Consider the following 24,799-nt stretch of genomic DNA (forward strand, 5'->3'; position numbering starts at 1 on the left):
CCCGCAAGGTGACGGATTACAGCAGCACCATAATCACTCTGGCAGGGAGGCGCCAGTGTTGTGCAGGAAAAGGCAATGTAGATCCACACCCCAAGCTGCAGTTCAAGGTCCCTGGGCAAGGTCCCTGTAAGGTGATGGTTAACCTCGATGCCCATTTAAAAGCAGCACAAAAGCGTTAATGTCTGCCCTCAACCCTGGCACCTTCCTCCGTCCAGCTACAAAAGCTCAGAGAACTTTATAAGCCACCGGTAGCAGCTGTCACATGGACGACTAGAGATGCCACATTTTTTTTTATTCTACGACAAAAAGTTATTCAGCCTATGGAGAGGGGGATAGCACCTATTCTGGCATCAGTTATAACAACAGAGTGAGTCAAACAGCTCTGCATTGCAGTGTATAATTCTTGTTAAAACCACTTTTTGTGGTTTGCCGCACAGCAATTTTGCCAACAGAGCAGTAACAGACAAGTCTCTGCTCACCCCATTGCCTGCAGACTTGTAGCATGGCTTTCCTCTGTCCTTAACAGAGAAACTGTGTTTTAGTCCTGTAGATAGTCAGGGAGGCATTTTTCTGGTCTCTTTTCTGATAAAGCACATCATTATCAGATCTTCCTTAATGAAGAAGCTTCTGCCACCAGGCAGCTTTGAGCCCCAAGGAATTGATATGGGGTAAGTCTGTCTATTTCCAGCTTTGTTTGAAAAATATCTGTATTTTTAAGAGTAAAGTTTTCTAAGACTCAAGGGTACTGCTTTGCCCTTGCCACCTTTCAGATTCACAGCCCTTGCAACATGAAATTGGCCCCAGTACTGTGAGACTTACGGGTTTGCTTTGAGGAGCACATGGTGACATCTGGTCTGCTTACCCATTCCTCACTCTTGCCTTCCTGGTGCCTGCCAGTTCCCAGCCAGTGCAGCACAAGTTTGTCTACCCCCCAAACATGTTGTATCAGGTGTTTGGGTCCCTCTATGAAATCTTTCTTATGCAGGATTTGGCTGATGAAGTTGTGAAGAGCAGTGAAGTTTCTCAGTGCTCACTAGTTCCAGCACAGTTAGAGCAGGTCTGGTCACCTGGGAGTCTGGCAGAGCTTCCTTCACTGTTTGTGAAGATACCAATAAAAGCAGAAACAGACACACAAAAGAAAGAATCCCTGCTTTGACTGTAAAGAAGGCATTTGGGGGAGTAACCAGGTAAGAGCTGGTCTGTTTTAATGGTATAACAGAAAGACTCCTGCCTAGGACTGAAATCCAGCACTTCTGCTCCTGGCCCTGCCACTGGCTTGCCAAGTGTCCTGAACAAATCACTCTGTCCCAAGCTCCCTTACCATCCCAGCCATCTTTGCCTCCATGCTCTGCTGGAAAGTGCTGCGTGGCAAACCACTCACCAGGAACCAAATTAAACCACCCTGGAGAAAGTGAATTACTGCATTTTCACTGGAGCACGTGCATGATACACACACTTGACCTCTGGGTTGGCCAAGGACTGTGTCCAGAGCTACCACCACCAAGACACAGCCACCACCATCCATCCCTGCTGCCTGTGTGCCTGGAACAGGAGATGTGCACACAGCACAACTTGCAATGTCAGTGCACACCTCTCCCCACATCCTGCTGAGTGCCCTGAAGAGCTGGTCCCGTATCAGACACTGCAAGAGAAGGCTCTGCATGCTGCAGGAGACTGGTGTGCGTGGCTGCTTTGTGCCTCCTGGTAAGCTTCTGTCAGGGCAAAAGTGTCACCTCACATCGCTGTTTTGCGGTGAAGACACAGGTCTGCTCTCTTCCTCAAAGAGCGCCAGGGGAGAGGCTGATAGGGCTGTATGAGCAGCATCCCTGTGGCCCTGCCAGCGCTGCTAAGAATGAATTAACTGTGTCTGACTCCAGGCCAGGTCCCGGAGGTGGAGCTGGCTCTCTTACAAATTCTCCTGCTATTTGTAGCATCTCTCCAGTCCCTAGGGCTCAGGCTGCTGGCTGAGAAACCTGCTGGTATCGGTTTTGGTTTGTTTCTAAGACATTTTTCAGCAGTGTGGTTGCACAAGCAGCTGAAACCTCCTGTTTCAAAATCGCAGCCAGAAAGACAGGTGCTGCCATTGCTATTTACACAACACCACTACGTTCGGAGCAGGGGGTCTCCAAGCTGGAAAGATAAAACTCATCCTTGGTTTCTCAGGTCCTAGTTTCTAAAATGCTAAGTGAGGCTCCTTTTCAGGGTGCGCTGGGTGGCACTGTTGCAGAGCTGGGTGCCGATGAGCAGAGCTCCCTTCAGAAGCAGCAGGCAAGCCAAGGTGTCCTGCTCCCCCACGCTGCCCTGGCTGCCGGCAGAGCGGCTGGGCCAGCATCTCGCTGTGGAAGGCTGGACCTCAGTGGCTTTCTGATCTGTTGTAAAGTCTTTAGCACAGCTTCATTTGACATTTTAACACTTCTCCTTTGATTTCTCCCCAAGGAAGACAAGGAGCTCGAAGGGAGGCAGCCTGTCCAAGAGACACTGAATCCCCATGTGGAGACCTTTGGGAGTAGGGAAAACACTACTGGGGTAGCAGAAGTAAAGCCCTGACCTGGGCCAGAGGAAGCTGCCCTGGGTAACCTCCCATGCTGTCTTCAGGGTTGTTGCTGTGTGTGAAAGCGCTGCCACCTCTGGACTCTTTTCCCAATAACATTTCTGGCCGTGGCACAGTTCCTCAGCTGTGGCTTCAAAGCCAGGCATGCAAAAAGCGCTTCTCAAATCCCAAACTTTTCCCTAACACCTATTTGACTCCATCCCAGATGTCAACACAAAAGGTTATGGAGCAGTCAGTGCCGGTACTCCATGAGTCAGATATATGCATCATCTGGCCAGAAACAAGAGTATCTATGAGCTTGGGCCCATTAGGCAGGGGAGAGCAACTGCTTTGCTAACGCTCTGGCATCCCACTATAAGGCATCTCCATAGCAACTTGCTGCTTCTCGCCTCTGCCCAAAATGAACCACTTCCTCTGCAGCTCTTGCCATTTGGAAGAGACTTCTGGTTTCTCTTGATTTTTAGAGATGATTTTTATTCACTTCACCTGCAAAGAAATTCTGTCTTCTATACTCTCTCTTTGGTGCTAGTGGAGGCTTCACACTGGGGCTAAACCAGGAACCACTGGTCCCATGAGGTCTGGGACACGCACTGGGACCTGCCAGTGGCTTGGGACTTGGTTTCTGGTCAGGACAGAGAGAACTCAAAGCTATCTGGAGTATCCACTCACAGCACTTACTTGGGAGACCCCAGGAAGCCCCTTGCTGTGTTAAGCTGAACCAGAACAAACATGACATGCAGATGACAACCTCTTGGTTCTTCGTGGTGTTGTAAAGAGCCACACTGATCATAAAGGGAAAACAGAAACACCTTACAAAGGCTAAGAGGTGCACCATAGAGCTGTATCATTGCTGTCTTCCAAAGCATTGTGAGAAACATGCAGAAAAAGGGAGGACATCATCATGGCTGCAGCAGCTGACCCTGGAAAAAATAAGTCACAGGCACCTCCAGCATCCCAACCCCTCATAAGGTACCACAGCAGCAATGAGCATGGGCTTCCAGGGGATTACACTGAACTTCCTTCTATCTCCTCCATTCCCCAGCTTTGAAGGTTACCGTCAAATGGAATTGAGATTTCTTCCTTCTGCTACTCACCAGCAAGATGACAATCCACCCTCAACGTCCACATTAATGCAATAGTAAGTTGTAAAACAAGAGTCTGGCTGCCCCAGGGAATGGATTTCAGAACTAAGTTTCACTGGACACAGAACAGCTGCTGGAAGCTCAGGATGGGAAAGGACCTGCTTGGTCATCATGGCTTTGCTCTGCTGGCTCAAAGTTCAGGTGACAATCTGCACCATACAGAAACACTTGATACTTGCTCTTCCTGCACCAGGATCTGCTCCTGTCAACCCAGGCACCCACCCAGAGCTCCCCACCCAGGCAGAAACCAGATCAGGTGCTGACCGCTCACTTGAGCTCTTCTCAAGGGTAGAGGAAGGGACTGGGACTCATATGGTGTGAAATCCTAACCCCGATTTGTACACGAGGTCCTTGCGTGGCCTCAGGCACTTCTTGGCTTCCAAGTCTCCATTCCGTCTTTGAGAGGAGCTAATCCTTATTAGTGGGCAGCTGTAGCGTTTGGATTAGCTACACGCAGAGTGCTGAGGCAATGAATAACACACAGCACCGCTCTGTGTCACCTGATGGAAACCATATAAAACACAAACACTGGTGATGTATGTGTTTGCAGAGAGGCGTCTCCCTAGCTGCCTTCTGCAGATGAAATGGATCATGCTGCCCGTTCTGCTCCAGGCAGTTCTCACTGAGCCTCCACAGTCCCACTACCTGCCACCTCCTTAATTACTGAGCCCAATTAAATCCCGACCTCAAATTCAAAGGGGGTGGAAAAAACAATGTAGAAATGAGCACTGGAGACATAGACATGTGCTTTAAAAATCTCAGTTCATTTTTCCTTCTGTGCAAATCAGTGCTACTTAACACCACTCATTTCACAGTGCAGGAGAGCAGAAGTGATTACAACACTGCTTAAGTTGCAGTTCAGTGGGATCAATCACAGTCCTGAATCCCAGGCAATCTCCACATGCTGATGATCTGGAACAGAAAAGACCTGCACAGGCAGCATTTTCAGTAGCTGTTACCTGTAATACAGGCTACCATCACAGCATCTCCAAGGGAAGCCTGCTTTCCTCCTCAGGCATTGCAGCATCCACGGCTGCAACGCAGATTCCAAGCATTTATAGCCAGTGGCACAGAAAAAGTTTATGGCACCGTTTCCAAGTCAGAGCCAGGACAGACATATGAAGAAAGAGCAAACAATAAGCTCTTCTCGTAGTCACTTAATCTCCCATAGGAGAAAACAAAATGAAGTTTAGAAGCAGAAGGGAAAGCTGGTCCCTAGAGTAAGGGTGTAGGGTCCCAACCTGGCCAGCAGCACCCACAGACCACTGGCTGCTCCACTAGTGATCACCACTGGGGCAGGAGGGGGCTGAAGCCAAGCAAGCCCAGCACCTGGAAAAACGATTGAAATCTCTACATATGACCAATAAGAGAGACCCTTGGGAATACTGTGCATAAGTAGCTCATACCAGTTATCAGGAAGTTCTGAGGAAACAATCATATGTGACTTGAAAATTTCATTGTGTAATACTAAAAAAAAGGAAACGTGTCACTTCAAACACCCTTCCAGAGCTCACAGCCAGGCCACGCCAGCAGCACAGCGTACCTTCACTGTTCCAAGTGCAGAGAGGATGAAACCTAAAGGCAAAAAAGGAAAAGCAGCTTCCTCACCAGCAAGAGGGAGCCCAACATGGGGCAGTGATATGGATGAAGTGAGGGGTGTGACTGGACAGTGGCACCTGTACCCGATGTAACAGCCAGAGGAGCCAAATTTGTTTGCTACATCAGATTAAAGCCTGTCCTGCAAGGCTCATCAGTAACCAATGGAGAGAGGCTGCAAGCCCGCACATCCACAGGGACCGACTGAGGGATGGCTCAGACCTCACTCATTTTTACAAGTGCTTTTCCCCATCCAATCTGTCTGCAGTTGCTGGCTCTGCCAGCTCCAGACCATGGTGCTGGGAGGGAAGAAGCCTTCTTTGCAGGGATCTGACCACCCCAGGCTGAGTAATGAGGCTGCTCAGAGGCAGTGTTGCTGTTTTCCAGGAAATAGCAGGCAGTCACAGCGCAGCAGTTTCCTACCAGTATCACGAAAACAACTGATGGCTGTGACTGACCCATTTTGAATCCAATGGAAAACTGCTTTTGTTTCCCATTTCAGTTTCTCCCTTTGAGACATCTCAAGGCAACAGCTTTGCTCTGTTACTAGCAGCTTGCCCTTGTAAGGAAAAACAAGAGCCAAATTTAACACTGGGGGAACTCTGCTGACCTAATTGCACTAGCCACATATTTGACCCATTATGTTAACCTTCCGGCGTTCTGCACAGTTAGAAAGAAAACATCTTTCAATCAGGACAGCAAGAAATACAAAGAACAAGAATTAGGAAAAACTAAAACAAAACCCAAAAAACCATGCTGTTCTCAGCATCCCACAACACAGGACTTGAAGCCATAAGCCAAAGTGAAAGCAAGGGGAGATGGAACAGCAATGGGTGCAGACAGCCCTGACTAAGCCACCTCCATCCTCTGTGTATGTCTGAGCACTGGAAGGATCCCTGAAGGACGACCATTTACAGGGTGGCTCCTGGGACGTACAGCCAGTCGGCAATGGCAGTGGGCAGGTGAGTCATGACTTGCAGTCTCACCCACCAGTAGGTCTCCATGGGATTGTAACGGTTCTTCGGGTGCATGGAAGTGAGTGCATCGGTGATGTCATCCAAGACCAGAGACATATCCTTCAGGCCACTGTTTACAAAGGACTTCATCATCGCCACGTGGTGAGTGAAATACTCCCTCCCATAGTCCTCCCGCACAACGTCGCTGGCTCCATTCCACAGTGCCTCAGCCTGCTTGTCGATGCCATCTGCCGTCAGGATGCCTGTTGCTGCCACGAAGTTACTGGGTTCAATGAGGATGACTCTGACACCCCAGCGGTACATCTCCTGCCGGAGGCAGTCAGAGAAGGCTGCCACTCCAAACTTGGAAACGCAATAGCAGGAGCGAGATGGACTCGCCATCCGTCCCAACATGCTTGTGATATTCACCACACGGCCTATGGAGAAAAGAGCAAGGAGAGATGCTGGGCTGCAGAAGCAGCCAGAACATCCCAGTAAAAAACTGTTCTGTAGGATGATGCTGATTTGTAAGATCTAAATCTTGAGGAGGAGCCAAACCCTCCTGTCGAGAAGCCTTTCTCTCCTGACGCATGCAAGGCTAGCCCTGCACTGACCTTCTCCACAAATGGTACACATGCCTACTTTTGTATTTAAGAGGATTTACACAGCACACATTTCCCTCCTAATCTGCAAGCGGGGAAGTACCAAGATCTGAGGCTACCAGCTGTAGCTCTCACATCAGCGTGCCCTCCTGCACCTTGCTAGAGAAGCGTTCAACCTCCCAGCTAGCCGTGTTACGAGCTGGAAAGCACACAACACACTGTGATGCCATATAAGCATTCTGGTTCTTTCTGGAAGCACAGCAGCTCCCCTGCAGTGATTCTGCTTAACACAGCTACAAGCTTTTAGACCTGCGCTGGATGGCAAAGAACAAGTGGAGGTTTCTCTGAACGTGCAGCATGAGCAGTGCAGTCTGCTCACTCAGCTGGCTGGCCGTGAGCGCCTAGCCTGCTACATGACTGAGACAGAGAGAAGATTTGATGTGCTGCTGTCCATGGGGCAGCAAAGAGCAACTGTCCTACCCTCTACCAGCGGCCCACGCCAGCCTGACTGAGGGCTCTGGCAGCTTGCATTAGATCACGTACTGCCTAGGGGCAGCGACAGCAGTGGCCACTCCTCTGTGGGTGGCTCTGTCCTTTCTCAAGATAAGACGTGTGCAGTTATGGTTTCAGATGCAATTACAACGAGGCTCTTAAAATCTCACCAGCTATTTTTACGGAGAGGATTTTCACAGCCATGGAGCGTGACACCCTTCCGCAGCTTGAAATTTTAGCTGAGAAACAAGTAGGTGGCTCTGCTCTCTCATTCCAGACCCAAGTGCAGCTTGGAGGGACTGTGAGAACCACCTGCTGACCTGATGGGTAAGTTACCTCTCACAGGGAGACAGAGGCTTGTTTACTGGGTACTTACTTTCTGAAACAGTTTCTGAGCAATCTTCTCAATATAACCCCCTTCTGTCCTCACAGAACACACAGCTGTGACAGCATTCTCCCACACAGGCTAAATAAGGAAGCTCTTTGGAGTTCTACTCATACATATGTACTTTTTTTAAATATAAAATAAAGACTTTTGATAATACTGTTGTCTTGCAAAATAACTAAAATGGCTGTTATCGACTCTCATTTATCCCACCACTACCCTTCTGCAATCACCTGTGAAGTGAATAACATGAAGGGAGAAGATTCAGCTATTGAAACACAAGCCCTTGGTGGACTCTGGAGGCCAGGGTTATTATGTCTGGCCTCCAGTCACTTTTTCTAAAGGTGTCCTGGAGTCCTGTGTCATATCTGCCAGCACCACATAACAGTCTCTGATTCCTGGGGTGTTTAAGATAGTGTCTGCAGTGTAGGTGCCTCGATTGCCCCAAGAGGGGCTTGCACTACCAACCATACAGTATTTTGAACCCTGCTGTCTAGTTTGCCTGCGTGCCTCAGACACCCTCCTTGGACTGCACAGCCATTCCTGGAAGCACAGTCTGAGTCATGACTTTTAGCTACTTCTCTTTGCTGGCTGCAAAAGCTCTGTGAGTCTTGCTACACTGCCCAGGCTGTACCTTTAGCTCTCCGAATGAGGGGTAAGAAAGCCTTCGTCACCCTCACAGTGCCCCACAGGTTGATCTCTGCCACATTCTTGTAGTCATCTAAACTTGCAAATTCCACCTCTCCAAAGGCTGAGACACCAGCATTGTTCACCAAGCCCCACAGACCTGCCAAGAAAAACATTGTTACGAGGAAGATTGTCACAGAGAAGTAACTTTCCTTGTCGTTCAAAGTAACTCAACCCCTTGACAAAGAACTGGGCTCTTCTGTAAAAAAAAGCTGTAGAGAAAAAGCAAGGAGGTGACAGACGCTTTTGATATGCCAGAAGTGAAGCCAGTGGGGTTTGTTTAGAGCACCAGGGAAAGTGATGGGGTCACACAAGCACTGCCTCTTGGAATGCCTATTCTAAGGTTGTGGGGCATTGCAAGGCTGGATCTGGCTGACCCTCTTTTATACCTTCTGTTGGTCCCAGGTTTGTCTTCACTCAAGTGACTTTATCAAGGCTTTTGCCATTTGGAGTGGGCTGGACTTTCCCTCAATTAAGAAAAAAAAAAGGAAATAAAACAAATACCTTGGATTTCTATATCCCCTTCACAACTTTGGAGAGTGCACTGATTTTCAGGTTCATGGCCTGGTTAACAGCTCCTGTATTTCAGCTGAGGTATTTGTTTTCCCTAAACCCTAACTATAGCAGGACATGGCAAACTTAAGCCCAACCCTTAAAATTACTAGAATTTAAAAGTGAACATCTTTTGTGCATGCAGTCCTGTCAAAATTAAACTGTCTGCACTTACCAAGAGCTTCTGCAGCGGGCCCTTTACATGTCAAGGTAAAGGTCACTGAGGACTTGGGCCTCTCAAAGTGATAACTGCAGGAGTCCCAGTGGCAAACACTTGCAGGACTGAGTCTGTACTTTGTGAATTTGTTGAAGCACAAGACTATAAACTGCAGGAGGAACAAACAGTAGAGCTGGAACAAGATAACAGAGCTGCTCCTCATTAGATGTCTTGCCATATACCATGGTTATTTTCCACTGTGCAAGCACCAAGTTGGATTCAGGGTCCCTTTCAACTCCCTGGGCTTCCTCTTACCATCAAGAACATATACAAGGCTAAGAAAGAGCCTTCATGTCCAGGGAGCTCTGACACTGCTATCATGTCATACCACCCTATTGATAAAACCTATCAAGTTTGCTTTCAAAAAATTTTGGGCTGTTTGCCCTGCCTCTGCTCCATAGCTTTCCTGCCCTGGTGTACGAAGGGCTTTTAGTAACTTCCAGCCTATATTTACTCCTGGTCAGACAGTAACTATGGATTGCACCAAAACCACCCCTCTATGCAAATTGCAATATTCTACCATTGCCACATAAATAAAACTGAAGTTATCCCCCTAAACCTGCATTTAAAGACACCGGTATGCCCTTGCTAGACTCCTTCCCTACTCTCACATCAGCCCTAGGTACCCTACCCTGTTTCCAGCTGAGTTCGTTTTCTCTGACGGCTGCTGCCCAGCAGACCAGCAAAGGTCAAGTCCTACCTGGTGAAAACAGCACATTAACCATTCTCTCATGGTCTGCCCAGAATGGATTTGCCTATTTGCCTCTCATACCTGCCACCACTCCTGTATCTCCCAGCTCTCACATAGTGATCTCAGCACCCCTTTTGCCCGGAATGTTAGTGTCTGACACACAGTGGTGAATATTGCTCCAGTTCACTGACCTACAGCTCTATCCTCCTCTAGAACAACTCTTTCCCAATCCCCACAGGGCCACAAAGCCCCAGGGGCTATTTGGAATAACAACTAAGTAATGACCAGCAGCAAAAGCAAAGCAAACATCTTGCTCACCTATCCTTACTTTTGTTTTTATTAATTCAAGTTTCTAAATCTTGCAGTTGGCCTCCGGATCACCACACAGAAAAACGAATCCAATTCCCCCCCAGTCAGGGCCGGACATGAGTGTGTGGCTCGTGGGTTCGGGTTGTGACAGGTAGTTCTAATCCTGGTCTGCCCAAGATCCCCTGCCTGTTGCTACTGCACCTACTGAGGCTGCCAGCTTTAACTTCAAAATTCACACTCATCTGGCAGACAGCACAGCATCTGAGCCTGCATGGGGTCTCCTGTACTGCTGCAACGCGGGCTTTAATCACTAGCACAAGGATCATGGAAACAGGACATCTGATGGTCTAATTTCACCAGTAACAAAGCTATGCAGAGTAAATTTGGCAGGGATTTACCAAATGGACATCTGTAGAGTATTCCTGATTCTATATTTCCCTACAATTTCCAATTTCTTGGGTTATGAGGTTAGATTCAGGGACGTTCATGAGAACATTATTTACAATAGCTCACTCTTGGAATGCTGTTGTTCACTGATGAGGTCACGTTATGTACAAAGTGCTGATAGGTACCCAGTCACGGGGCTGTTTGCTGGACAGTGGAGTGTTTACTGAGCACAGCCTTATCACTATTACTACTTTAGAGTCAACAATACAGTGGGAACTGCGTAAGATTGAAAACAAACAGGGGCACTCCTATCAAAATGAGTTTAGCCTTATGTACACAGCACAGTGAGAAGACGTATAAATGTACAGCACAAGTCCTGCTCTACACTAGCTCCACTGGGACCACAGTTGGTGTGCAACAAGTATCCCTCTGCAAGGCACCTCAGCTTCACTAGTCCCTATGATCCAGCACTTTTTATTGAGCACTATTTATTACAGAATCACAGAATCATGGAATTTAGGGTTGGAAGGGACCTTAAAGATCATCTAGGTCCAACCCGCCTGCCGTGGGCAGGGACATCCCACTAGATCAGGTTACCCAGGTTATTGGCAAGCCCCAAATCTCAGATACATCAATGCACCTCAAAAGGAGCCTTTGCTGTTTTATCCACTGTGCTGCAGCAAAGAGCTACAGGATAAGGCTCTGAAGAGGAGGAACCAGTCCAACTTGCTCATGAAGGGTGCAAGGCTTCTCTGTCCGTGCTACATACAAGGTTTTGCAAACACGGCTGCATTTACAGAAGCAATAGAGCTGCTCTCTTACAAGCTTTCACTCAGTAAGAAATGGCTCTGTGCCACCACTGATGTTGCTAGGCTCTTCAGGAAAAGCTTTTGAGAAGCTGCAAAATGTGTGACGAGGGCTGGGTGACTGTGTAGGAAGAAAAATCATGCAGAGAGAACATGTGTGGGAACAGGGCTTGTACGTCACTCGGTTACATTTCATATGCTTGTTTGAGAAAGAAGAGTGTGCTCACGTAATTTGCATGAAGATTAGACCTGCTGTCATTTACTAGCTTCATACTTGCGGTGAACAACAGGCCCATGGCAGTTTCATCCGCACTTTAAGAAGAATAACCACCCTCCAGCCAAGCAACCCACAAGTCCTGGAGCCACAGATGTGAAACCAAAGCCTACAGCTGCTGTCCAGCTTGCTACTTGCGCTGAGGCTGCAGAGACCACTGTGCAGGACAAGAAGCCTCATGACGTCACCACGTGGGAAGAGGTGAGGCAGTGTCACACCAGGCTCTGGCTGGAAGCCCACATGCCACTGCCACTCACATCAGGCGCTGCCTGACACCCCGTCCTGGAGCCAAGCCTTGTAGCGATGCAATCAGCCATTCCCTCCCCTAGGTACCTCTACTCCACTCAATCCCAGAGGTCAGTTCAAGGGTGGACATGGAGCACCTTGGCACCAGCAGCATCTTGAGCTGCCTGTACTCCCACGCAACAAGCACTCGCCTAACTACCCAGTCTCATGCACTTTTCCAAGAAGGAAGGAAGCATGCAGAAGAGACCCCTACCTTTCTTCACATGCTCCTAGGGCCTGTTGAGTTGAACTCACGCTTTAGTGGTGTATAGATCAAGGTGGTCTATGTCGAGCCCATCCTGGATACTGTCTCACATCACCTTTGAGATGTTGCATGGCAAACTGAAAACATGGATTGACATGGCTAGTCAATAATCTAGGTTTGGGGACAGGTCGGTTTTGTGCTCCAGCTCGGTGCTCAGTTACACAAACAAGTAGTACCAGCACAGCACAGGGAATGGCAGTAAGCAGCCAAGGCCTGTCACCTCTTCACTAGCAGGGTCACTACATCAAGGTCTGTGGGAACCAGGCTGCAGCAGAAGCCCCAGAAGGGGATCAGGTTCTGCCTGCCCTAAGCCCTTCACAGACATTCAAGAAGAGAGTAGGCTTGCTTCATCACGTATTACAGGGTGTAGAGTTAAGCCTCACCCTCTAGCCAGTCTTGGTCTCTTCGCACTTGGATGTGACATCAGTGGCAATGCAGTGCTCACTGGCCTATGCAGAGCACTGCCTGAAGGCCAGCTGCACACTGTCACAGGCCTCCAGGCTCATTAACCCTATTTTGGACATGCAGAGAGGGAATGACCTGGCCAGCGCATGGCCTGTACTGTAGGAAGGATTCTGTGAGCACAGCAAAGAACCAGCTGCACTGGAAATACAAAGATCCCCACGAACCTTCCTCTGGCTCCTTCAGGGTCCTCTTCACAAAATCCACAGCCTGAGCCACCTCCTGGGCACTGCACACATCCAGCTGTAGCACTTGCATGCGATCTGACTTCATGTTCTTCAGCTCCCTGGCTCCATCTCCATTCTTGTCCTGCTCAGCAGAAAAGAAAGATGTTCCATTAAGGCAGACAAGGAACAGTAATGCAGCTTGGAGCCAGCCATGTTCACATGGACAAGACACAGAAGCTACTGAAATAGCAGACAGAGGTGTAAACTTAGTGTACAAATAAACACACGAGCCACACAAACCAACATCATATCCTCCAGCACAGCTCTGGCATCTGCTTCAGTGACCCCCGGCTCTGAAGGGCCACAAAGCCCCTGCTGTTAGCTCCTCACAGGAAGGGTTTCACATCCCTAACGCAGTCAAATACTGTGCCAGTCTGGGATAACTGTGGCTGACTCTCTGCTTCCTCAGTCTCTGTGTTCTGCAGGTAACACAGAAAACACCTGTATGCAAATCAGAGTCAGATTTTCTAGGCTTAAAAGCAAACAGCTCATTAGGCACCATACTCATCTAATTCCAATATATTGCCTAGCTTCTAATGAAACAGTATTGCCAGACCACTTGGAAAACAACACAGCAGGGATACCTTTGGCGTGCCTAACAGCAAATGACCTGATGCTACAGGATACAGCAGGAAACATTTACAGCTAAACCTATATAACAATAATATTTTGCTCTTACTACATAGCAGAACAGGATGCACAGGAATACGTTCACAGTGGAAATCTGCCACAGAACAAAAAAAATTACAGATACAAGTCATGAAAGGAGGACATTCTGGCTGAGGAAGCAATAAAAATTCTTTTCTATCACACTATAGGTAATAAGAATGTGATTGCTCTGCTTTCCTTTCTGTCCTTTTCCTTCACCTCCCTCCACCCTGCTGCCTTCATTAGAGATCCTGTTACTGTTGTGGTAGGGGCTTTTGTTTAGTCAAACCTAAACACAGTTTAAAATCCAAATTTTACATGGTCACTCCCAGACAGGATCGCTGCCTAAGCCTTACAGCTTTGTTCAGATGGTATACAACAAATACAAGTCAATAGAGCACAGACGAGCCATACCATTCCTCAGCAGGCTCGAGATTTAATTCACCAAATACGCCCTGAATCACAGGTTCTGCTTTGCTTGGGAGGAAGAAGTTATGAATTGGTGAGTCACCATGCCTGGCTGCCACTCTTTCTTTGGCACCTCATACCAGCTCCCACAGTACAAGGGCAAACAAGGTGAGCAACCCTCCCACAGTCACCTGCTCAGCTGCCTCTGCAGGCAAGCTGGTGTAAAAACCGTGGAACCACTTCTTTTTTTCTATTCGTATCTCAGGCTATTTAATGCATAAAGTACACAACATCCCACTTCTACCTTCAGCCCAGTGAACAACAACGTGAAATAAAGGACAAGACCCAAAATGTCCATTTCAGCCTTGAGCAAGACAAAGCAGTTCTCTTAAAAAACAGTACATAGTTACACTGGGGTTATGACAATAGTAGGAAAGAGTTTCTGGCCCTATGGCTGCACAGCATTTCACGACTGACGTATTTCCTGGAATCACCAAACCAGCAAATAAAGATCTGAAGCTTTCTAATGCACATCAAACACAGTGACATGCTGTGTCTAGTCTTCTTACCTAGCCACAAAAAGAATCATAGAATAACCAGGTTCAAAAAGACCCACCGGATCATCAAGTCCAACCATTAATAACATAGTCACCAAAACAGTATATCCACTTTGAAATGGGCAAGGGTTGAGTGATGCCTTACCCTCTGCTTCTGGAAGCTGTTCCTGCATCCCACCAAGTTATACAAAGCAACTTTCAGCTACTTAACAGTGAATAACGTGGAGTTAATTCACCTTGTAAAGAGAAAGATTCACTGTACCTATATAGAAACCAAAACCTAACTATATCTGTACTCAAGTACCAGCTGTCATTTTAGAGCATTGAAAACACATTTCCCTGCATGTTTTTAATCTTTCATAATGCTTATAAGCCAAACAAGAAATATTTCCACTGTTTTTTGAGAAACAAAGTCATAGACCAGCATCTTAGAAGTCCAGTAAGAATGGTTTGTATTATTCATACTGAAATTAATTTTCCCGTATCACAAATGCAACTCAACCTGCAAAGTTACCTTTCCAGATACAATTTACTCATTGTTGACAAAACATATTGATTTTGGAAGACTGACTTCAACATGCAATATCAATTGGAACCACTTTTCACAGTTGCAGACACCACCTCAGCCAGTATTAAAACAAATTGCTTAACTCTTATGTCCAGAAAACATCTTCACAAATAAAGAAACCATATATTTTTATGTTCTGTGGCCTTCAGGGACTGTAAGAACATTCCCTATTCAGATATGTAATGGTACTTCCTCTTTGTTTTTTAAACAGAAGATTTGTTAGCTGGAAATATACCCGGAGTAGTTTCTGCGGGAGCAGCCGGGCTGTGCTCTCTGGGATGGTCTTTGTGGCCTTGGGAGGCAGCAGCAAAAGTCATACAGCAGTACAAGCAAAGTGGGATCCCTGGCAGCGCTGGCCCAATTGCTCCTGCAAAAACTCTCTCCCCCTCCTTTTGCTGTCATTTTTTTAGTCTGATTTTTCTCCTCTCACAGAATCTCCCAGCTTTCCCTTCCCAATTTCATGAAAGTTGCCCTGCTCCAGCCCAGCCTGCTGCCCAAGTACTCTCCAGAGAGGCCTTCAGTGGGACTCTCCATTTCCTCCCAGCTATCTCATTTCCCCCTTATCCTGCCCTTGCAGTCCTTCATGGTTCTGGTGGCCGACCCCATCTCCTGCTAGCACAGGCTGCTCCTGGGCAGGGAGCCCAACAGCCACGCAAGCCCGTTCCACCCAGCCAAATAGCCTTACTCCAGTTTTTGGCTGCCTGCCTCCCCTTTGCTTGTTCCTCTCCCCTGCTCTGATTTGGAGGATCCTGATACAGCTGGTGTCGACAGAGAGGCAGATCACACCAGAGCTTGTTAGCAGAGACCCCACCTGTAACAGACTGAGCCACGGTCTTTCCTCAGGGAAGCCTGTGAGATTCAAGATTAGATGTTGCCAAACACTTGGGCACCTGCAGCGAGATGTCAGAGGGAATTAGGAAGCCACAAACACAATGCAGAACACCCGTGGATCCGGCTGACTCACTTCATCTGCGTCAGTTCACCCGTTGTCCCACTGCTGCCTATCCACCTGCTCCCTTCCTGCATTTCCTAGGCAGAACACTTCGCATTTGTCATTACAGGTTTCCACCTAATTGATTTCAGACTCCATTTTATCTATCAGGACCACTTTGAACCCTAATCCCCAAAGGGCCTAAAAAATCCCCCCTGCCTTATGCCATGCACATTTCTTTCCAAAAGAACTCTATTCCAGGGTGCATTTCCAAGAAAACTTCCCAGGGGATGAACAGCAGTCATAGGCTGTGTAAGTTCTAAGTGTAAGTTGGCTCATGAGACTATCATGAGGGACTGTGTCAAAACCATTACCCTGGATACGCTTATTCCTTCCCCTTTAACCACTCTGCTTTTTTGTCAGAATCAAACTCGATGAACAAGGCACAGTCTGTTCCTGGTAAACTTCCACAGGTAGTGTGTATCACAGTATGATCTGGACAACTGACCGATCAGTGTTTGGAACTTCATCTAGTGCAACAAAGGTGAGCTGCCTGGTTGATAATTCCAGAGGTCTGTCTCCTTTGGGAAGGAAAGAATATCTACCCTCTTCCAGCCTTCTGGAAATCTTCTGTGCTCCAGGTGCTCGTGCAAATATCACCCATGGGATAGAAATCACAATGGCTCATCCTTTAAATGCTCTTCAGTACATTTTGTCAGGCCTGGCGAACTTCAGCACAACCATGAACGTAAACGTTCCCTGTTCTTTCCCCCTTCTTGCCTGCAGTCCTCATGAAAACTGCTGCCAGCAGGCATCTGAAAACAATTTATCTTTTTTTTCAGTAAGATCAAAGAAAATAAGACAATGATTATTCCAACATTTTCTGTACTTTCCACTCTTCAGGTTATTCTGTAATCAATTTCTGTGTTTTTTTCCATCTTAATCCTAATATATTAACACATTAATCCCTTTTGCACTTGATTATCTCCAATTCTATCTCAGCCTGCTTGCAGTATTCTTGTTCCTGTAGCTTTGTTTTTGACTGTCTGATCGTTAAAAAGCTCCTGATGCACCTGACTGTACCATCTTGTATTTAATGCAAGAGCTTTCTGTGGTGGCTAGTACTTCAGGGATCCTTTAATTCGCAATATAAAAGCATACAAGTAAGTGATGATGGCGTAACCACGTATGAACTAATAGCCTGGCATCTGCTCTACAACTGCCCCCATACCTACTCTGACTCTGCAGTGAACCTACAGCAACTCGCTCTTCTCTCATGACAGGGTAAGTTTCCTTGTAGTTGCCATGAGCAGTACTGCCTGCTGCCATCAGGCAGCTGCATCCACAGCCACACTGCATGTGTCCACCTTCACTTACCAGCAACAGTCACTCATACGTTTACACCTTGCTCTTCACAAGTGATCTGACCCAACAGTTCCCTGCCTTCAGTGACGATTCCTACTTCTTTTGGATCTGTCCCCCTCTTCTGTAGCCTTTGTATGCTTCCTTTTCTCAGAGCAGTCAGCTCTAGATCTACAGCTATTTTCATCCCAAGGGTATTCTACCATCAGATTTTCAGTAAGCTTTTTCTCATCAAATTTTAAATTCCTAGCCTACTACGTCCCTTCACCAACACAAGGCTGTTCCATGAACCATAAAGAGATGTATTACTTTTGCAACAGCTACCCAGATAACCATGTTACCACAAGACCCTGACTTTTGGACACGCGTAACAGCAGATAAAACACTAACAATCCAGGGATAAAAAACCAAATCACCCACAAGTGAAATCCTAGGGCAGTGAGTCCAGATCTGAAAATTTATTAACACACAGAACAAGAAAAACCACATTCTTCCACTCTGCCCATTCAGGGTCAAACGCTCAGTCAATGTCCTGAAAATCACCTGCAGATCAACTATGACGGCTGAAGCATTTTCCACTTCCACACAGAATGAGAGTACTGAACCAGAAAAGTTTGTGCTCCAAATAAGAAATTGCCAGGCCAGGTCAGAGGGGATGCTGGAACAGGTAATAATCTGTGATCAAAGAAGAGTACATTTTCTTTTTAATCAATAAAACAAGCAAGCAGGGCTCACTTCAAGAGCATTTCTTCTGCTTATATGACTTCAAACAGAACCCGACCCTCTCTGCTCCGCACTAGTCTGCTTTCTGTTCCCTTCACCGGTTGCTTTGCAAAGTGAGTGCCCAACTTGCTATCACCACAGAGACAGGCATCCCAAAGCAGCACATGACATGATTACTAAAGGATTTACAGAGCCTCCACATGGAAATTTCCAAATAGTGGCAATTTTCCAACAGGTCTCTCTTGCTCCCAAGTTACACAATATATCAGCTGGTAATAACTTTCCGTTCTGGTGTGGTGGAAGAACGTAACCTCCACTGAGATCACACAGGCAACAATGGCCACTTTTTTTTGTTCATTCTCACCTTCCACGCTACTCAAGAATCTGTGGTCCTCCCTTCCTGGGCACCTGTGCTGGAACAGCCATCTCCAAGCAGTAGAACAAGTGGGTATGAACTGAACCTGAACAATTCAGGTTGGAAATTACATGAGTCTCGACTCATCAAAATAGCAAAAAACCACAGAAAGAGTAAAACTCCAGCTGAGAAGGAAGTGGAGCTGGCCCTGTTTTATAAAGAGGATTGTACAACATGGTGACTGGGATGATGGGTCTACAACGCCTTCTGGTTCAGTGTCCTCAAACTCATCTCTTACAACAAGTAATCAGAAAAACACAGGTAACAGAGGTCAAGACCTATGGATATCAGAAAGGTACAGTATAATTCTTTATTGAGCTATCTAGAAATCAAATTGCTTTCTGTAAAAGCACAGATAGAAAACACTTTGGAAACAGAACCTGAACAAGACAGGAGAGGCAGCCTGGAGATGAGTTTGAGGAGAGTGCCCGCAAAGGAAAGTGGCAGAAGGAAAGACAACAACAGAGATGCCAAGAAAGACAGAGAGCCATAGTGCCATCTTGGACTCTCAGATTTACTGAGTGTTATCACTGAAAGGTTTCCAGCAGTGGATAGCATCCTGCTGTGCAAGCTACTGTACAGACATGCAGTTGACAAGACAGTTCCTGCCCTAAAAAGTTCAGAATTACAGGAATGACAAGATGCCACAGGCAGATGAAGCAATGGAAGTTGTCACGATCCCTGCCTGCTGCACCTCCTTCAAGTTTTGGACCAAGATTAATGGAAGCTGCAGATGAAAAGGATGTAATCTGAGAAGCATTTTTCTCCAATCAGAGAAGAATTTTGATAAATATTACTACTCACCGCTAGCAAGCATCCAGCAAAAACAGTAAATCCCTTCGCGTGAAGCTGCTTTGTCAAGGCATGTCCAAAACCTTTGTCACAGCCTGTTATTAGCACTGCCTTCCCTTCAGCCTGTGTGGGGAAAAACAATAATATGATATCATCAGATATTGCAGTGCTGTAGACACCACCAGTACCAAGCAACACAGCACGGGAGCAGCTTGCAGCCCTGCAGCCAGGGTTTAGGAGGTAAAATTCCAGCTGCAGGTCACAGTAGGCTGGTTCCAGTCTACACACTAACCTGACCACAGTCTAAACCCAGCAATTTCAGTGAAGCGTCTGCTCTGTTAGCCATTGTAAACAAGATTCCTCAATTGTTGGGACAATCAGCTCACAAGTAGGGTAAAATCCTAAATTTATTCAATTGCTGGCCTGTAACAAGTTGTGCTGCCTTGATACCCAAGCTAGAACAATAGATCTTTCTTTCAAGTATCAGTGGCCAAAGCAGAATAGAAACATTTCAAAAGAAGTTGGTGATCTACTAGTTCATTGGCTCTGTAAGTAAGAGCAGCACAGAAAATACCCAAATGAGAGTATGTCACCTGACTGAACCGTACAGCAGCTCCTTCGACTGCAGAGTGACTCTGTTGCCTGTTCCCTATCTACTCCCACTCTATGCAGTATTTTCCATGCTATATTTAAGCATGCAGGAATGTGACTATGGGTTAGGGTTTCCTCCTGAAACACTGCAATCTTAACAGGAACAACTTATCAAATCCTACATTGTTATTATCTTTTGACTGATGGATAAATTGAGAGAGAAGATTTGGTACTCCATATGGTATGACAAAACAGGCTTGTGATAGATCTGAAAAGAGAATCCCAAATCCTGAAGAGAAGCCTCTACTACACCTTCACTTTCACCCTATTTCTTTGATTGAAAACCACCTCTCTCCGCTCTCTGCATCACAGCTGTGAAGCCATGAACTCAAGGCTTAGCTCAACTTGCAGGCACCCACTGGCAGTCCTGCACACTGCTCCAAACTGAAACCATATCCATGAGGCAATAACGTGATAAAGTTCTACAGAGAGCAATACGGAAGTGAAATCACTTCCTTCTCTATGGAGTTATCTGCAACTAATATTCCTTCTTACTATATTAACAACAGCTGGAATATGAACATTTGATTTTATACTTCCTATGTATGAATTGCACTAGCATGTGCAGATCTTTCTTCCAGACAGAAATGGGGCAATCGCCACTGCTCCCTGATCTCCTGTTTTGCTGACATGCATGGTAATGAAATGGCAATAAGGAATAATTGCAGGGTGATGGCAATCGCTATTACACAAACTCGAGATGTGCAGAGAGCAATAAGCAAACAAGCTACACCCTGTCCTGCCCTATATTTCACGTTGAATCTATTGCTTTCAAAGGGGAGTTACGGTATGAAGTTGAAATATGAACTGATGAAAAGTCTATCATACAAACACCTACATTAACAATGATTCCTACACTCAGACAAAGAGCACCGAGCTACAGGCTAGCTCTAGTAGAGCCCTGAAGGTAGCTACAGCTAAAGGACATACGATAAGTAAGAATCAAATACACTGCACTCAGTCGTAATCTAATTTACAGTGACATAACTTCAAGGGCGATGAGGATCAAGTATGAATCAGATCACAGAACTTGCCAAGGTTACCTCCCATATTAATCTAGCAAGCCAGCCTATGGAGAACAAAGGATTTGACTTCTTTCTCTGCTTCACCTCCCTGGATCCTTTGCCTCTGAATCCTGAAGGAAAGTTTACCAAAAAGGGCTCTAACTGAGCAAAAACTAAGGAGTTGTGACTACTTTCAGAGCCCAGAACATGCAAACAGAGATGATGCCCAACCCTCAGCCATTACTAGTTCCCGTATCAGCTGCAGGAAATAAAGCATATAACGTGTGCATCCAGTTTCAGCTCCCAGCAGGTGATTTGCTTTCTCAGGTGAAAACACAGACAAAGAAAGAAACATAAACCAACTAGACACACCATCAAAATATATATCCTGTCAGCCGTCTATAATGGAGAGAAAAGTGAAGAACAATTTAGAACATGAGAAGCTCCTGTGATTATCTACTATTATCCTAATTGCTGGTAATAAAACCACCCAGCAGCATGGTTCGTAACAGACTGAGGCCCCAGCAGCACTAACAAGCGTCCATAAACCCCAGAGGATATAACAGATACCACATCAGTAGCAACTCCCATCTTTGACGTATGCCAGATGGACAGAGTGCTTCCAAGGACGAAAGCAGGGAGCAACCGCATTCCCAAACAAAAACCCCCAAAACTCCTCTGAACCAGGAAAAGTCTGATCATCCTTATTTTTTGAAAGTGCCAAGATAAGGCCTAATGGGCCTCATTCCTGGAGTGTGGTAAGTCGATCTGCAGTTAACAGCGTGACACAGTGCTGAGATGGGCAGAGAGGATTAGCTGCTACCTCTCCAACAGGCACCACAGCGGCCTTGATCAGCGTTTTGAGGCACTTGTTAACAGTCATAGAGGGCTCTCAGGAAACACTACACAGGAGACGGTGTTCACGTGCAGCGCTTTAGGCACTCAACACCTGCCAGGAGTGCAGAGTAACTTCTTGTACTGCAGATGCTGTCATGGCATCTGGGCAGGGTAACACTATCTGCATTGCTGTGTGATCCAGAGCACTGTAATACATGCTCCACAGTTCAAACACACCCAGCCAGGCAGCCTGATTTCAGCCTGCAGCCACCTTAGATGCACACACTTCACTAGTGTTTCCTACTGGGATACTACTGCTATATCAATTAGTAGAATTTATTTTACTTACACACATGATCTAGCAAAACCATATATATTTATTGCAAAAGCGGCTAAGGAAAAAGAAGCCGCTTTTTCAGCCTCAGTCTCTCTGGACGATATGGGAAACCATCATGCTTGCCACAACTTTATCTTCTATGGTGTCACTTGTTTTCTGTATCCTGTTCCCTTTGATGCCCTCCCCAGTCCTTATTATAAAACAGATTAATTAGAAGATGAGAGCAGTCACACTGCGAATTCTGCTTGTTCTGCTGCTTTCCCATAGTCAGGAAGTTAAAGTTTTCAACAGCAAAAGAAGGAATTTAAAATATTCCCTAAAAGGGAAGGTATTTTCTCAGGTGAGACAGGGATGCGGAACATCAGAGGAGCAGAGCAGATGGAAGATGAGTGAAGTCGGAGGTCGCAAAGGGGCCAAAGCAGTTCTCCGGTCATTTCAGAGGGGCAGGCCTGAGCTGGAGGCCCTGGAGTGAAACCACATTCACTTCCAAATTCTTCCCGGTGCCTGCAGAAAGGCTGCCTGGGGCATACACCAGAGTTGCTACTTCTGACGCAGTGAGAGACCTCCAGGCACTTTGTGCTGCTTTTCCAAAACATACAAGAGACCAGTTATGCAGCTCTGCTCCAGTGTTCAGCCTGGAGAAGACTGCAAGAAGACTTCATTGCAGCCTTTCAGAGGCACCTGAACTTCCTCAAAACGCTGATCAAGGCTGCTGTGGTGCCTGTTAAAGAGGTGGCAGTTAAACCTCTCTACCTGTCTCAGCACTAACAGACTGCTACCTGCAGTTAAAGGGGGCTTTAAAGAAAGATGGGGAAAAACTTTTTAGCAGGGCCTGTAGCAATAAGGGTAATAACAAGTAATGGTTTTACACTATAAGAAAATAAACTTTGACTAGATATTAGAAAGAATTTTTTCACACTGAGAGCAGTGAAACTCTGGCCCGGATTGCCCAGAGGCATTGGAGGCCCCAACCCTGGGACATTCACGGTCAGGCTGGACGGGACTCTGAGCAATCTTTACAGGGCGAGGATGACCCTGCTCGCTGCAGGAGGGCCGGACACGATGGGCCTCACGGTCCCTTCCAGCCCAACCCACTCCAGGACCCTGCGGCTCTCAGGGCCGCTTTACCCCTTACGCCCACTCGCAGGTCAGGAGCGCGGCCCTCGGCCTCGGCCGGCCCCAGCGCGCCCGGGGCCCCGAGGGCCGGTACTCACGGGCAGGGCCCGCCGGAGGAGGCGGCGGAGGCCCAGGGCCACGCAGCGCCCACCGCCCGCCAGCAGCACCGCGGCGCCCAGTGCCAGCGCGAACATGGCCGCCCCGCCTCAGCAAGGGCCCCGCCCCCGGCAGCCAAGCACAGACCCGCCTCCGCCAATCAGCGCCCCGCTTCGGCCGATGGCCCCGCCCCTCCCGCCAGCAGCCAATCACCGCCCAAGCAGCGACCAATCAGAGTACCCGTCTCACCCAATCAGTGTCCCTCTTCAGCCAATGGCTCCGCCCCTCCCGCCAGCAGCCAATCAGAGCACCGGCTGCAGCCACTCGTCACCGCCCCCGTCCGCCAGCAGCGCCGCGGCTCCCAGCGCCAGCGCCAGCATGGCCGCCCCCGCCTCAGCCGATGGCCCCGCCCCTCCCGCCAGCAGCCAATCACCGCCCCTTCGCAGCCAATAGGCAGCGCCACTGCCCCCGCAGCAGCCAATCACCGCCCCTTCGCAGCCAATAGGCAGCGCCACTGCCCCCGCAGCAGCCAATCACCGCGCCTCCTCGACCAATGGCCCCGCCCCTCCTCGACCAATGGCCCCGCCCTCCAGCAGCCGATCCCCGCTCCCCCCAGCCCCGCCGCAGCCAATGGCCGCAGCCCCCGCCGCCCCCAGCAGCCAATGGCCGCCCCCGCCACGGCAGCCAATGGGCGCCGCCCGCCGCCGCCGCCGCCCGCGCCGCAGCCAATAGCGGCCGCCGCCCGCGCCCGCCCCCGCCCCGCCCGCCGCGCCCCGGTCGGGCCCCGGCGCCATTCAAACGGCGGCGGCGCGCGGCGGCCCAGGTAACGCGCGGCGGGCGGGGGAGGGCGGGCGGGGCCGGGGGCGCCTCGCCCGCACCGAGAGGAAGGGTCGAACCCCGAGTGGCCGCGGCCCTGCCCCGCGCCTCGGCCTCACGGGGTGTTTGGGCTGGAAGCGACCCCCTGCGCCTTCCAGCCGGCCTCGAGCAGCTCCGGGGAGGGGCAGCCACGGCTTCCCTGGGCCTCGCCACCCTCATCGTGAAGAATTTCTACCTAATAATCCAACCTCCCTCCTCCCCGTTCCAATTTAAAGCCGTTCTCCCTCATCTTGTCACTCCGTGCCCTTGTAAAAGGTCCCGCCCCGGGTTGCTGGCGGGTGCTGCTGTCATGAAGGAGGTGGTGGTTTAGCTGGGGGGACGTTTTTTGTGCTCAGGGCCCGCAGCCCTGTGCCCAGCGCTGGAGCCCTCAGCAGGCCACGAAGCTGATCCAGGGCTGGAGCATCCTAGGTCAGGCCGAGAGAGTTGAGGTTGTTCAGCCTGGAGAAGAGAAGGCTCCAGGGGCACCTTCTAGCAGCTTTCCGGTGCTTAAAGGGGGCTACAAGAAAGCTGGGGAAGGGCTTTTTACCAGCGAGTGCAAAAACAGGATGGAGGGAAAGGGTTTTAAGCTGACAGAGAAGAGGTTTAGATTAGA

At 48.2% G+C, this 24,799-nt stretch overlaps 2 protein-coding genes across 7 annotated transcripts in view; both read right to left on the minus strand.

Moving 5' to 3' along the window:
* Positions 1-24,799, minus strand: part of ACAP2 (ArfGAP with coiled-coil, ankyrin repeat and PH domains 2) — a 190,530-nt gene that overhangs the window by 98,691 nt on the left and 67,040 nt on the right. The window lies entirely within an intron of this gene.
* Positions 4,417-23,440, minus strand: LOC138724950 (D-beta-hydroxybutyrate dehydrogenase, mitochondrial-like). 2 transcript variants are annotated; one of them, XM_069865391.1, is made up of 5 exons: positions 23,334-23,440; positions 19,303-19,413; positions 12,827-12,968; positions 8,359-8,511; positions 4,417-6,682 (listed from the first exon to the last, which is right to left on the minus strand). In XM_069865391.1, the coding sequence occupies exons 1-5, from the start codon at positions 23,427-23,429 to the stop codon at positions 6,201-6,203; spliced, it is 984 nt and encodes a 327-aa protein (XP_069721492.1). In that variant the 5' UTR covers positions 23,430-23,440; the 3' UTR covers positions 4,417-6,200. The 2 variants fall into 2 exon arrangements, with proteins under 2 accessions (XP_069721492.1, XP_069721493.1); XM_069865392.1 differs by lacking the exons at positions 12,827-12,968; positions 19,303-19,413; positions 23,334-23,440 and adding an exon at positions 9,139-10,127.

This window comes from Phaenicophaeus curvirostris, chromosome 10 (genome assembly GCF_032191515.1).
Source record: "Phaenicophaeus curvirostris isolate KB17595 chromosome 10, BPBGC_Pcur_1.0, whole genome shotgun sequence".
Classification (NCBI taxonomy): domain Eukaryota; kingdom Metazoa; phylum Chordata; class Aves; order Cuculiformes; family Cuculidae; genus Phaenicophaeus; species Phaenicophaeus curvirostris.

Coding starts and splice junctions, on each gene's coding strand:
- LOC138724950 (XM_069865391.1), bottom strand. CDS start 23,429: ATGTTCGCGCTGGCACTGGGCGCCGCGGTGCTGCTGGCGGGCGGTGGG. Junction 19,414..23,333: donor TCCTCCGGCGGGCCCTGCCC/GTGAGTACCGGC, acceptor TTCCCCACACAG/GCTGAAGGGAAGGCAGTGCT. Junction 8,512..12,826: donor CCTGAAGGAGCCAGAGGAAG/GTTCGTGGGGAT, acceptor TTTTCTTGGCAG/GTCTGTGGGGCTTGGTGAAC.